General features: G+C 39.5%; 1 protein-coding gene across 7 annotated transcripts in view; it reads left to right on the forward strand.

Moving 5' to 3' along the window:
• The window catches only part of NLN (neurolysin), a 100,021-nt gene extending 87,958 nt beyond the window's left edge, over positions 1–12,063 (forward strand). For all 7 annotated transcript variants that reach the window (XM_030844404.3, XM_030844442.3, XM_030844435.3 and 4 more), the window contains one exon: positions 10,102–12,063. In XM_030844404.3, the coding sequence (XP_030700264.1) occupies positions 10,102–10,236 (135 nt within the window). In that variant the 3' untranslated portion in view covers positions 10,237–12,063. The remainder of the gene's footprint in view (positions 1–10,101) is intronic.
• Positions 12,064–14,944: the final 2,881 nt, after the last annotated feature.

Raw genomic sequence — 14,944 nt, forward strand, 5'->3', positions numbered from 1 at the left:
CCTCCCCTTTAACTCCTAGTAAAAAAAAATATTTATTACACCGAGACTTTTAGAGTAAGAGATCTGATAACAAATCTTAACTTGAAAGTCTGGCATCTTCTCACATCATCATACATCATTAAGTTGCTTTGTGTAAGTGATTAATCCTATAAGTTAAAGAAAAACCCTACTGCATTTTCTTGCTTATTAACATTCCAATATATTGCATAATTAAAATTCAAAGCTTTGTTTATGCATTTGAGCATTTACAGCTGCCAGTTTTGACATGTGCCATACAGTGTTTTAGTTTTATAGGAGGTTGGGAAAGAAAGGTAAACTTCTTCCTGATATAAATGGTCTGCCTATGTTTTGATATACTCTACACACTTTCATTATATATTTGCTGTGGAAGGCACCCTTCTTTCTGTGACTGGCATGCGCCGCTACTACATGGTTTGTAACCTAAATGCCTTTAAGTAATTTAAGCTGCTTCATTAACCTGAGCCATTCCTTTCTGAGTACAGTGAATTGACTGCCAGGTGGCTGCCAGCCAAACCTTCCTGAGTTACAGTCCCTCACAGTCTCCACTCTTGCTGAAGACTCAGCTGTCAGATTATTTCTAGGGCTGATGGATTTTCCAGTGTGTTTTTCATTCTGTTTGATTTAGAAATTAGAAGAACAAATTATCAAAATCAGGTTCTCTGTGCTTATTTCAACCAACTGATCTGTTCTCCAGACTTTATTGCATACTACCTTACACATATGCACTGAAAGACATTGATGTAATTTGGGCCACCGTCCCTTCCCCCAACCCTTCGCCCCCAAAACACCACCTCCAGGACACTTACATTCTATAGACTAACCTTTCCAATCCCTGCATCTTCAGTCCCACCCTACTCAGGCTGTTAGGTCCCTGTAAGTCTCTTTCTATTCCCTGGCCACCCCATTTAAAACGATCAACCACTAACTTGTTCTCATAAATACCCTGACTCCTGCATGACCTTCAGCCAGTGCCCAGCCCTGGATTCCTCTACCATCTCATTTAGAGATGGTGACCTTGGAATTCAGTCTTCTGGGGAAGATCTTGCGGCTCCACTTAATGCCCCACTGCAGTCATGCTGTCGAACCTGCACTGGACCCCCAGTGTGACTCCACAGTCCTGCTCTACTTACCTTATTGGGGTCCCCACCCTCTCTCTCTCTCTCAGCAGATGCTCTCTCCTCTCTACTAAGAACATTAAGATTATTGACAGTGAGTACCTTCATCTTTCTTTCTCTTTCTGTACTTCAATATTTATCTTCTTTCCTCCTGTCTCAGGAGACATGTCTATAATACTAAGACTTACTGGTTTGCCATCTCAGGAAAAAAACTTACCACTGACTCTGATAATTTCAGTGCTACTACTCAGTTGTTCTTCCTTTCACAGCCTACTCTCTTGGTGTAAGAAACAGTTTCTGCAAACCTCTGTTTCCCGGCTTTTGCCTCCACCAACTGAACTGGAAAGTTACCCTCCCTCCAGAGTTACCTACTACTGATGATCCAATCGCCAACTCCCAAAGGCCCTCATCTACCTTTTGTTTTACTTTATGCTTCTTGGTATTCCTCTCTTTGTCACAGCCCTTAGCTTAGCAAACAAATCCCTCTGCACTTCCCAGAACTCGCAGTGTGTCAGCCAAATTTGTATGTTCCCTTGTGTCTTTCCTCCTTCACAAATTTATTCATTGTACTTCTTCCACCTAAAACGTATGCCTTCCTTGTCTGTGCCTCTCCAAAATCGTACCATTCATAAAGGCCCTATTCAAATGAAATCTTCCAGATCATCGAAACCAGAAGTGATATTTCCATTCTCTGAACAGAAGAGTGAACTTGGGCATGGGATAAGGGTTTCAATAAGCTTTTTCTTGTGTCTGGAATGTTTAATAAAACTATTATGAAAAAAATCAGGTTATAAAATATTTTACACAATAGAATGCGAATTTTGATTTTAAAATATACATTCAGGAAAAAAAAGTACATCAAAATGTTGTCAATTGTTATCTCTGAGTGGTAAGTTTCTGAGTATTAAATATTTTTCTGTACTTTTTATGGAGCTTTTTCATATTTTTACATAGAGCATGAATTATTGTAGAAATCAGAAAACAATATTTAGAGAGACACAAGGTCCAGAGATGCAGAGGTACAATTATGACCTCCACTCACTCTTAGTAGTTGGCGAGGCTTCCTGGCGTAATTGCTACAGCACCTCTTTCACCGCCCCTGGTCCGCTCACATGACCACATCCCCAGGAGCCTCCACTGTCTCCTCTCTTCTTCCCGCTGTCAAGGTAACAGCCAAAGTACTGATCCCAGTGGATCCCAAGGAACTTGCAGGTCCAGCAGGAGCCATCCCTGCCATTATGCTTCTATGTACCTCCTTTTATCTCAGGCTTCACAGCTTGGCAGGCAGCCAGGCTACTCTTAATTCAGACAAAAGGGCTGGGTTGAATGTGGAGAAAGCAAGATTCCCTACAACTTGGAGTTGTTGCCTTGTGAGGTTAAAAACAGTTTTCAGTTTTACTAAAATTCTGAATTCAGCTGTACTATGTATTATTACTCATCTTATGCCAGGAAGCTGGCTTTAATCCCTTCTTTTTTCCTTCCGATTAAATACTCTGGAATATCGTCATTTCTTGTTCCCCTGCTGTCACAGCAATAGTGAGTCTGGCTCCAGTGGCCAAGGAGAATCCCATTGCACCAATCCTCACGCTCTTCACTGCAGTGGCAGTTATGGGAATAGCTTTTTATTTTTTTATTTTTTAAATTAATTATTTATTTATTTATTTTTGGCTGCATTGAGTCTTCATTGCTGCATGCGGGCTTTCTCTAGTTGTGGCGAGCGGGGGCTACTCTTCGTTGTGGTGTGCAGGCTTCTCACTGCAGTGGCTTCTCTTGTTGCAGAGCACGGGCTCTAGGCACACGGGCTTCAGTAGTTGTGGCTCGCAGGCTCTAGAGCTCACGCTCAGTAGTTGTGGCGCACAGGTTTAGTTGCTCTGCGGCATGTAGGATCTTCCCGGACCAGGGCTCGAACCCGTGTCTCCTGCATGGCAGGTGGATTCTTAACCACTGCACCACCAGCGAAGCCCAGGAACAGCTTTTTAAATAGCCATTCTATACCCTCCTACAGTGTACTGCTTGTTTGGTTTTGTTTTAATTTTTTTTTTTATTTTTACAAATGTTTGCTCTAAAATAACACCCAATATACACAATTTAAATATCCATTTATTTAAAATTAACACTTTGGAATAACAATCCTGTTCTACAAAAAACTTCAGTCATTATTACAACTATGTATATGTGATGAAGGGAAAGAATTTTTGTGGTACAAAGAAATACTGAATTTGATCTGAAGTCATGGGAATCAGATCAGTCACAATATATCATGCAGACTTTGTTGTCTCAAGGTCCCTCACACTCCCTAGTGTATATTTGGAGCATTTTGAGAAGATAGCAGGATGCCCCTTCAAGGAGTCAGTGCCTGCTATTCTTAGTCCCCAGCTCTAGAGAGGCTCGGGGCTGAAAGATGATGTATTGTTGACCTTATTGTTCATGGTCATTAGTATCGACAAAAGAACACCTCCAGGCCCTCCCTCTGTAACCTCTTACCATCCTGCAAAGCCCAGGGTCTGGTTGAGAACCATTTCAGATCTTAACAAGCAGAACTATAGAAAGTGTGCTACTCACTGAGAAAACAGTAATGGGAAGGGTCAAATACAAACCTGCAGGCTTCTGAATATCAAATGTTAGCAATAGAATATTTTACAGTACAATTGTTTTTATTGTTTCGATGGCCTCTATCAAAGTGTTAGAACTGGCCACTTACCTGTAATAGCCTAAAAGTTTGCTACCTCTGGTTTTATCTGTAATTTTCTATGTTCTTCATAGTAAATAGGTGTAACATCTTGACTGTTTAATCAGTTTGTTAAATATTACCTAAAGCCTTCATTTCTAGTAAACATGGAGAAGTTGTCTCAACAGACATACCTTTTACTTTTCCAACTCATCTCTTAAATAACTATGGAAGGGAGCTGCTTGGGAGTAACACTTTTCCAGCAAACTCTAGCTCTTTCAGGAGCCCTTTAAGGTTGCCAAATGTAGTTTCAAAATCTAGCAGCTAATCATAGTGTTGCAAGAATAAGGGCATTTTAACTAGGGCCATTTCTTTTTTTCTCTTTATTGATTGATTGATTGATTGATTGATTTTTGTGGTACGCGGGCCTCTCACCGCTGTGGCCTCTCCCGTTGTGCAGCACAGGCTCCCGACGCGCAGGCTCAGAGGCCATGGCTCACGGGCCTAGCCGCTCCGCGGCACGCGGGATCCTCCCAGACCGGGACACAAACCCGCGTCCCCCGCACCGGCAGACGGACTCTCAACCGCTGCACCACCAGGGAAGCCCTTTTTCTCTTTTTTTAAAATTAATTAATTAATTAATTGTTTTTGGCTGCATTGGGTCTTCGTTTCTGCGGGCGGGCTTTCTCTAGTTGCAGCAAGTGGGGGCTACTCTTCATTGCGGTGTGCAGGCTTCTCACTGTGGTGGCTTCTCTTGTGGAGCACGGGCTCTAGGAGCGCAGGCTTCAGGAGTTGTGGCACACGGGCTTCCGTAGTTGTGGCTTGTGGGCTCTAGAGCGCAGGTTCAGTAGTTGTGGCGCACGGGCTTAGTTGCTCGGTGACATGTGGGATCTTCCCGGACCAGGGCTCGAACCCGTGTCCCCTGCACTGGTAGGCGGATTCTTAACCACTGCACCACTAGGGAAGCCTGGGCCATTTCTTTTTATGAGGCAACTTCATTGTGGGAAAATTTCCTAAAAGTTAATAGACATTGTGGATTCAAAGGCAATTATATTGTTGCGCTAGAATGATGTTCCTCCTCTTCTGCATTTAGAGTAATTGCTAAGCTTCATTTTTTTCCATCAGTGAAGAAGAAATACAAACAAGTATCACATGCAGAAAGGAATACTGAGAAAGTCAAGACAGTTAAGTGTAACTATCCACAATGCCATATGGAAGGAGCTAGATCTTACATGCAATAACAGACACAGAAACATAGGAAGAATCTTGGTTAAACAAGAAAAAGAATTACCTGACAGAAAGTGTTGTATAAAGCTAAGTATTCCAGGACCCTTCAAACAGAATCCTAGGACCAGTTCCTGCTATAATATGTTGCTAAGAGAGAATATGAAATTCCTCTCCTGACAGTCCTTACAAATGGATTAAATTCTGCTTCAGCTTCCCCGATCTACCACCCCAAAGCTGATTTTTCTTACACTTCAACCTTTTCTAACAGCATTAAATTTTGCCTGATTTAAGGGACAAAGGAAGGAAATGGGATTGATTTCCAACCTACTTCTTGAATATTTACAATGCCAGACCTTCTAAGCCTTGAATCCCAACCAGCTGGAAACAGTTTTTCTTCCTTTTTGTGTTCCTACAGCCCTTCTTTGTGTTTCTCTTAGAGCTCTAATAATCTGCTTTGTTAATTGTCTATTTCTTTTTCTCACCTCCTAGATCATAAGGCTCTTGTAATAGGAACTGTTTTGTTCATCTTGGTGTTCGTCCTCTGCTTCAGAACATTTAACTATTATTGGGCCCAACTGGTAGTTGCTCCAACTGCTTCCACTCTTCTGTCCCCCTACTACACACGACTTCCCTTCCTTTTTTGTCCGGATCTCCTCTCTCCCCATAGTTATTTATTCTTCCATCCTCACAAATTGAAACTTCGCTTAAGGTTTCCAGAAGACCTCTTTCACACAAGGGAAGATTCCTACCACCATTCTTTGTTTCCGTCACCACCAATCTTTCACTCTCTCCCTCCTTCCTGTTTGTTGTCAAAGGTATTCTTTTTCTGCCCTCAACCTCCCCACCGTCACTCATAAAAAAACAAAGTATGTGCTGTTGGAAAGTTTACAGATGAGTTGCGGAAGGAAAGGTTTCAAAGTCCACTTTAAAAGCGGGCTGGTGAGGCTGGGAGATACCTGATCGTCATCACCTGTCCTTGGGCGGATGCTTTCTGCCCTGTTGCCTGTTACTCAGCGTCCGAAGGAGATACCTGGCTCCACTCCCTATAGTCTGTCACAAGAGGAAGGAGAAAGAAGGGAGGGTTGGAAGGCTGTGGGAGCTTGCATGTGCTCCTTCAGAGAAGCCAGAGATGGCAGGAGACCCAATCTGTTTCCCAATTTATGTGTTCTCATTGTTGGTAGATGATGGGTGTCCTTCATTCGGATAATTATGATTGCTCTTAAAATATTACCTCAAATAAAGGGCATAGATTCTTGCATAAAATGAGTGCCTTGTCTCTTCTTAGTATTCCTACTAAACTATATATTCTATTTTATACTAATAGTGGAGATGAAATCTCTTGTGCTTTTTTCTAGCTTTATTAGGAGACAAAACTAATTTTAAGGAAATGCTGAAAACAGGAATGCATTTGTTTCCCTGACTGTGTATAAGTGACTGAACTTAGGGGCGGTGTAAGGAGAAGGCAAATGAAAGGAGGGATGGATGACTACTCAGGTTTATTGAATACCAGCATATGGCAGGAATGATTCTAGGCAGCAGGCAAGGTACTAAAATCATCTCCTCTAATTCCTCATACACTGAGGGAGGTAGGCATATTCCCACTTTACAGGTAAGGAAACCAAGGCCCAAGGCCACATAGCTGAGAATGAAGCCGAGATTCAAACCTGGGCCTGACTCCAAAACTCCTGATCCTGCTTTAGAAAAATCAGTGTTGGGGAATTCCCTGGCAGTCCAGTGGTTAGGACTCCATGCTTCCACTGCAGGGGGCACAGGTTCGATCCCTGGTCAGGGAAGTAAGACCCCACATTGCTGCATGGCATGGCAATCAATCAATCAATCATCTGAACATTTTTAAAAAAAGAAAAAGAGGTACTTCCGTGGTGGCGCAGTGGTTAAGAATCCTCCTGCCAATGCAAAAGTCACAGGTTTGAGCCCTGGTCTGGGAAGATCCCACATGCCGCGGAGCAGCTAAGCCCATGCGCCACAACTACTGAGCCTGCGCTCTAGAGCCCGTGAGCCACAGCTACTGAGCCCACATGCCACAACTACTGAAGCCTGCACACCTTGAGCCCATGCTCCGAAACAAGAGAAGCCACTGCAAGGAGAAGCCCACACACCGCAACGAAGAGTAGCCTCCACTCGCCGCAACTAGAGAAATCCGGCGTGCAGCAACAAAGACCCAACGCAGCCAAAAATAAATAAAGTTTTAAAAATAAATAAATAGATAAAGAAAAAGAAAAGAAGGAAAGAAGACATCAGTGTTAGAGAGGACTTGCACAGTTGCCAAAAGACACATGTTAACCTTCCAGGAGTAAAAACCACAGAAGTGACTGATGCTGATTTTCCTTCCCTGAACTAATAGGAGCTCCTACGCTATGCAGATCCCCCTGAACAATTTTTTTAGCATGAAAACTTGTAGTGGTTGCCTTAGAGCTTCTCTTCCTGCTTTGCTCACAGTTACAGTTCCTTAATTATATAAACAGAGTAGAACAATTCACAGCAAAGACTCCTTCCACCTGTGGCATATGTCTCCCAAGCAGTGTTCTCTCGCCCAGAGAAGCCGGTACCTTCCTAACACACAAATTTGCTTAACTTTTTTTTTTTTTTAAAGAAAAGCAAGATCCGATTACCAAAATGACTCTTAAACTCTTCTCCAAACTTCATTGCAAAGGAAATGAAACTATTAAAAGACAATTGCTCTGTAATTCAGGAAATTGAATTAACTTGTTTGGAGCTATAAACAGGGGAGGACTTGCACTGCCCTGAGCCACATATTGTGAGACCAAACAGTGCCCTGCTCCACAGTGACTGTACGGCAGAGGAGGCATGAGCTGGCTCTTCACAGCAACGTGCAGCTCCTCTAACGCTTGCTTTTCTTTACTACCAACATTTACAGTTCTCTGTACAAAATGAGAATATTCTGGCAGATGTCCACATTTTGGTGATAATTTTTTTTACTTTATTTAAATTTTCATTACTGTTCCTATAATATTTGTGCAATGAAATATGTCTTTTTACTAAATAAAAGACTCTCAGATCTTGAGCATTAAGAATTTCTGCAGGTAAATATTAATAATTGAGGTTACATGATAGGTACAAGAGGGTTCAGTATACTGTTCTCTCTACTATTAGTATATATTCAAAATTTTTCCGTAATAAGTGGTTTAAAATATTTTTATCATTCAGATCAATTTAATTCACATTTTCTAAGTTCTTCCTATACTGCTTTGTCCAGAGATAACTGCCCTTCCTTGCCCCACCCACTAATCTAACACTGGTCAAATTTAGACACATTGGGGATTGAAAGAAAGGGAAGTGGGGTAAGCTGTGTTCGGCTCAAGAGCTCTGATCTGCTACTTCTTAGAATAATAAAGTCCATGATGAGAATAGCCATCACTCACATTTTAGGTTCTAGATCGCTACTCTAACAGTAATTAATTGATGCAGACCAAGCAAGAAATGACACATCTTTTTTTTTCTTCCTAAACAAAATTAGATCTAGCTCTAAACTGTCATTACCAGGGTTTTCAGGAAGTCCAATATCAGTGATTACAGGCCCGCACATTTTAAGAAAATTTACTCAAAGCTTGTAAATAAGGCAACAAGATTGCTACTCGCTAGGCCCCAGACCTGTATAATAGCCACATGTAGCTACTGAGCCATTGAAATGTGGCCAGTGCTACTGAAGAATTGAATTGAGATGTGCTGTAAATGTAAAAAACACACTAGATTTTGAAGACATAAAAAATAAATCTCAATAGCAGCCTATATTGATACATGTTGAAATGATAACATTATAGATATACTGGTTTAAATAAAATATTTTATTAAAATTAATTTTACCTATTTTCCTCCCTTTTTTAATGCAATTACTAGAACATTTAAAGATATATATGGACTACATTATATTTGTACTGGACAGTGCTCTCTAGAGTTTATAGGAAGTAACTTTGACTAATTGTTTACTCTTGATGAAGGCCCATCGGTGAAGTTAGCTCTTCGCCTGTAGATCATTAATAAGTTGAAGATTATTTCTGTTTATAACTGAAAGATAACCCGGAAAGTTTTGATTTCATGACCCTTGTAAAACATTAAGTAGTTTTGTATCTAACCTGGTGGATTTCATTCATCAACATTTTATTTTCTTTAACAGTTTGACTAGACTTATCTCTGATGGTTGTACCAAGCAGAATCATTGTCATAAGTCAAAAATGAGATTACTTTTGTCTCCAGAAATTCTCAAGCTATTTATGTACTTGGAGAGACTATTAATGACTGTTCAAATGATATAATGGATATAAATTTGAGTGTTACTCTGTGAACTATTTTATACGTAGATTTAGAATTAGGCTTCACTGAATTGTCTTGCCTTTCTTTCCTAAAAGGACGGTGAAAAGGAAGTGAAAATATTGAATAATGCTGATACTGAATTACAGTTGTTTGCTTTATCTGCTCATGTATGTGTGTAAATAAAGGCAGAGGAACTATGATGTGTTTTAAAATTCCAGACCTTGTCCCCAAAGAAAACTTTGCAAAGGTCCTCCTTCCCCATGCTGGGCCCACAGAAATGTCCTACCCTATACCACGGGACATGTGCTGTTGCCTTACCCCATAAGTAGAAAGGGTTTTTTTAATGAGCCCCTCATAAAAATATAGCAGAAGCCATTTTGACAGTAGCTGGGCTACTGTTTCCAAGTATACTGAACCCCTATTTGTAGCCTAACTGAACACTTGCTTTACTAACCCTTTTGAAATCGCATTTGGGATGGGATGGCAAATAGGAGCCTGTTCTGTCTTCCATTTGGCTATTTTTCGTTTGTCTGTTTGCTCACATAGTCAACATGCTGCTGAGAGTCTAAGGAGACAAGACAGCAATAAAGGGGAGTGCGGAAGACCGAGGTCTAAGCTCCAGATCTCTTAGCTACCGAAGTAAATAAATAATGCAGAGCTGCAGTCTATGAGGGAGAACATCCAGACAAAGCTGAAGTCCCTTTTTCTCTTCTCTTTCGTATTGAGAGATTTGGGAAATTGCTATAACCATGAATTATTAGGCGTGTTTTATTTTATCAGGTTGGAATGAAATACAGAAACCTAATCCTGAAACCTGGGGGATCTATGGACGGCATGGACATGCTCCAGAATTTCTTGAAACGTGAGCCAAACCAAAAAGCGTTCCTAATGAGTAGAGGCCTGCATGCTCCGTAAACTGGGGATCTTTGGGAGCAGTCCATGTCTGGAGGACAAGCTGACATCATCTTGTATTACTGGCCTGGAAACTGAAGGGAGTTTTGCAAATGAAAATGTAGATTTCTATTGACTTCCTTTTGTTTTTTGATTTGAAAAATTATACAGATGTAAATGGAATTATAAATACGGTGACCTAAGAAAAAGACCCATTAGAAAATAATTGTACTATAAAATTTCATAAAAATGGATTTGATTTCGTTTTATAAAAGTTTCATATGAATGTAATTTGATTTTTTTACTGTTGTAATCTAGATTACTATTATAATTAAGAATTTTTAAATTGAATCATATACATTATATACTTTGATCCTTCTTATATCTTGAAGTTTTGTACTTGGGATTTCTGAACTGATAAATGAATCACCACGTTCCTCTGTTAAATATTGCCTCAGAGCCTTGCATCCACTTTGACTCTGTCTCCCAGTAAAGTGTGACTCACCTCTTTGCCTGCGTATCTCAGGGCCAGGGGAATATGCCTCAGTAATGCATTTATCTGTATTTCAGGCCTCATGATTTCTAACTTTCTGCCACTCTTGAATAATGTTACTCCAATTGGTTTAGTCTTTTCTGTCTAACGTCCAGTCAGAGAACACCAGAAAATTATGAGTTTTAGCTGAAATTACTTAATGCATATTGCAGGTTTTAATATCTTGTATTAGAGAATTTTGGATCTTGGATTAGAGGTTCATTTCCACTTCAGCATACAAGAGTGTCAGCCTTTCTGCATATTTGCCAATTAGAACACTAAAGCAAGTCCAAGGACATTTTTCTCTTCTGATGTTTCTAATAAGTGGTAGGGACTTTGCCTCCTTTACTCTACCCCTCACCCGAAGTGGCAGGTAGACATGTCACAAGGTCTATCCCGAGTGCCACAGGAAGAAAGCTGAGGCTGATATGGAGCATAAAGGGTCCAGAAACTCCAGGAGAGGAGTGGGTTCTGCACAGAAGTGTTTGAGGACGGCTGCCCCAAGTGTTATGTGTGCTTCAGCTCAGCCATGGCAAGGAGGCTCTTCCATGGCTTATTTTGTCTGGTGATTGTAAGTGAACCTTTGGATCACTTTAATTCTCTTTACTGTGGGCCTAAATTCCATTTCTTCAGCAGACCAGGAAACTTACGTACTTATTTTTCCTCTAGGAGTCTACTCAATGAAGAAACCAAAACAGGATAATTTTTTTTTAATTAAAAAAAACTAATTTTGAATGTATGCATTCTTCACAGGACTTCTAATTGTTGTACAGTGTGTACCTGAGGTATGACTTTGCTGGCCAGGAACAAAATTAGAACCTTTCCATTCTCTAGTCCAAATGGACTTTGTGCTAAATAAAAGAAAAAATATTATGCTGCATAGTCAAACTGTAGACAGCAGGAAAAATCAAGAGCTATAGAGACACAGAAGAAAATTCAGATTATTATTGTCAAGCAAATACCCTTAACATCAAGGAAATCCCACCCTCCCTTCTGAGACAATTGCCTGGCCCTCTCTCCCCGACATTTGTTCAGCATCACCACCTCAGGTCCGTGAAGCTGGGTTTTTTTTTTGGTGGGGGGGGCGGGTTGGTCTGAGCAATGTATGATACTTTTCTCACATTTGTTTTTTTCCGGACTGTTCTGTCTTCCAGTTTCAGGCAAAAACTCTCTTCAGCTTTTTCTATCGCCCAATGCATCTCCTTAACAATAACTTTATCATTTTAAATCTTAACTTATTTCACATGGAAAAACTAATACTTGGTGTGAAAAAGGCTGCACACAATAAAATTACATTATTATCCATGAGAATGAACTCACATTTCTTTCATACTTTAATGTTAAAACTGAAATGCATAAGAAAACAAAAGTGCTGTGGTGTTCTTTTTATTTAGGGTTCACATCCAGTATTTAGAATCTACCGAAGAACATAATGTCCATCAACAGATGAATGGATAAAGAAGATGTGGTACATATATACAATGGAATACTACTCAGCCATAAAAAAGAACGAAATAATGCCATTTGCAGCAACATGGATGCAACTAGAGATTATCATAGTCAGTGAAGTAAGTCAGAAAGACAAATACCACATAATATGACTTATAGGTGGAATCTAAAATATGACATAAATGAACCTATGAAACAGAAACAGAATCACGGACATAGAGAACAGACTGGTGGTTGCCAAGGGGGAGGGGGTTGGGGGAGGGGTAGAGTGAGAAGTTGGGGTTAGCAGATGTAAGCTTTTATATATAGAATGGATAAACAACAAAGTCCTACTGTATAGCATAGAGAACTATATTCAATATCCTATGATAAACCATAATGGAAAAGAATATTAAAAAAAGAATATATATATATATAACTGAATCATTTTGCTATACAGCAGAAATTAACACAACATTGTAAATCAACTATACTTCAATAAAAAAGTTAAAAAACTTTAAAAATAAAATCTACCAAAGAACAGCAATAAAATCAAATATTCATCAAGAAATATTCTCTAACATAGTTCAAAACTAAGGACATATTTTTTAAAGCCTTTTTGAATGTGGCCATCCATCTGCTTCTTTTTTTCCTAGATCAGAACATAGAGTGTCGGTGAGTATTCTGAATGGTGGAAAACTATAAAAATTGTAATTCACCAACCTACACTTTAGATTTATGGACTGACACATAATAAAGTCTTCTTGTTTAATGATCCAGAAGATTTGGGCCTGTTTCAGGTTTTAGGACAGTTGTCATTTCACTGAGGGCAAGTTCTTAAACATCTTACGTGTGGTAGGCTTTGTTCCTAAAGGTTTAATTTTAAGATGCTACAGAGAAGAGAAAGAAAAGTCCTAATGTAATGCCACCTAATATAGATTTTTTTCCTCTAGTACAGATGTTGCATGTTACCTAGATAAAGAACTAAAAATTCTCTTGAAGAGTATCTACACCAAAATCTTGCCTTTCTAAACTACTATGATGAAGGGTAGCTCTTTACACCTGACAAACAGCATTGTGTAAGAGACCAAAATCAAAAAAAATAGCAGAAAACAGCTCTTAAAAGTTTTTGATACCATGATTTTTTATTTGTAGGGAATTTACCTTAATTAGTAGGGAATGACTTAACTTTCTACTTTACCATTTTGCCTTTAGCCTTTGTGTAGGAATTAAGGTGTATAGTGATCCTGCCTCCCCAGTGAATCTGCTGGTTTGTTTATGACCATTTTTAATTTTTTCCTTTTCTGTCATTTAAAAGAAGAATTTTTCATGCTTGGAGAAAATTTAATTAAAATACTAATCCCCCAAATTGGGTTTCGGCATAGTTAGCTGATCCCCAAAGAGTGTTAAAAGAGAAACCCTGTCCCATCTGACTGGATGCAATGACCAAGGTTTCTTTCTTCCCTCAACACAACATTATTACAGTTATGTCTCTCATCTGAAACTGGATAGCCCTTCAAAATTGAATATGCCTTCTCTTATGAACACTTGATGAGAATAAAAGCAAAAAAGACACATGCTTTCATTTTCTTTGAAAAGCAGTCAATGTCCGAAGTTTACTTTTTCAGTTTATTTTTAATGGAGAAATTTCCACTAGGAACAAATCCACCTAAGTGATTATCTAGTACCAACTGTATCAAGGCAAAGGGTAAAGGTTATAAAATCTAAGTACTAGGTTAAGATAGCCTTTTCCAACATACCCACAATAATGCTATATAAATGGATACTTGTTAAAAATTTTTTTGAAAAATTGGGGTAATGAACACAGCAACCCTTCAAACACCCCTCTCCAGTGAATGATTCTTGAGTTTTCATTTCACTGCATTTACCTTGTAGTTCCCTTTCAGGTCCAGTGCATCTGGTCCACTATGTATGTACAAGGGGAGAGGTAAATATGACCCAGGCTCTCTTGTTTCTGCCCATATGAGCTGAAACCCATTCTAGCTGCTTATTGCATAGAGCTTGGGGGCTCACCTGAAATTTTACTGCCATGATAAAATGTCACTAGCATTTGTTGTCAGAGACACTGTATGGCTTAGAATGGTTTAAAGGTATGGTGTTCACTGAATCCAACAAGACACTTGACATCTAGATGGATGTCTTTAAGGCTAAGATGAAGGATATGACAGGATAATCTTTAGCCAGCTGGATTTCCAGCTATTGAAACAACCTGAACGAGCTGAATAATGATTCACATTGCACTAAGGGAAATTTCCAGTCCTTTGTATGAAGACATAAAGCATCCTATAGAAGGTATTACCAAATTTACAGATAACAGAGCTGGAATGATTACATATGATGACATTTGAAACTATTTCAGTGCTGAGACAAATTTAAGATGAAATTGGACCCATTACATTGCCAAGGTGATAGGAGGGGAAACCTGACTTGATAGTGGTATACTCAAGAAAAAAAAAAACTGAAATTTTTATTTGACTAAGTTCTAGTATAAGCTCACAGTACTGCACACCTTGGGAGGGGACAGGAGGCGAGAACTAAAGCCTTGTAAAAGTGGGTTGATGGAAGAATGTGTCCAGATCAAAAGAAAAGTCCCACTGGACTCCGATGTGTTAAGATCAATCATGGCTAGAATATCGTGTTCTAATTGAGGTGTTGCATTTTAATCAGACTTTCGGCAAGTATTACCATGTTTGGAAGAGTAGGAAAAGGAGGGTGATTAGAAAACACTTCTCAAGAGCAATACATGAAAGA

The sequence above is a fragment of the Globicephala melas genome, chromosome 3 (genome assembly GCF_963455315.2).
Source record: "Globicephala melas chromosome 3, mGloMel1.2, whole genome shotgun sequence".
NCBI classification, from domain to species: domain Eukaryota; kingdom Metazoa; phylum Chordata; class Mammalia; order Artiodactyla; family Delphinidae; genus Globicephala; species Globicephala melas.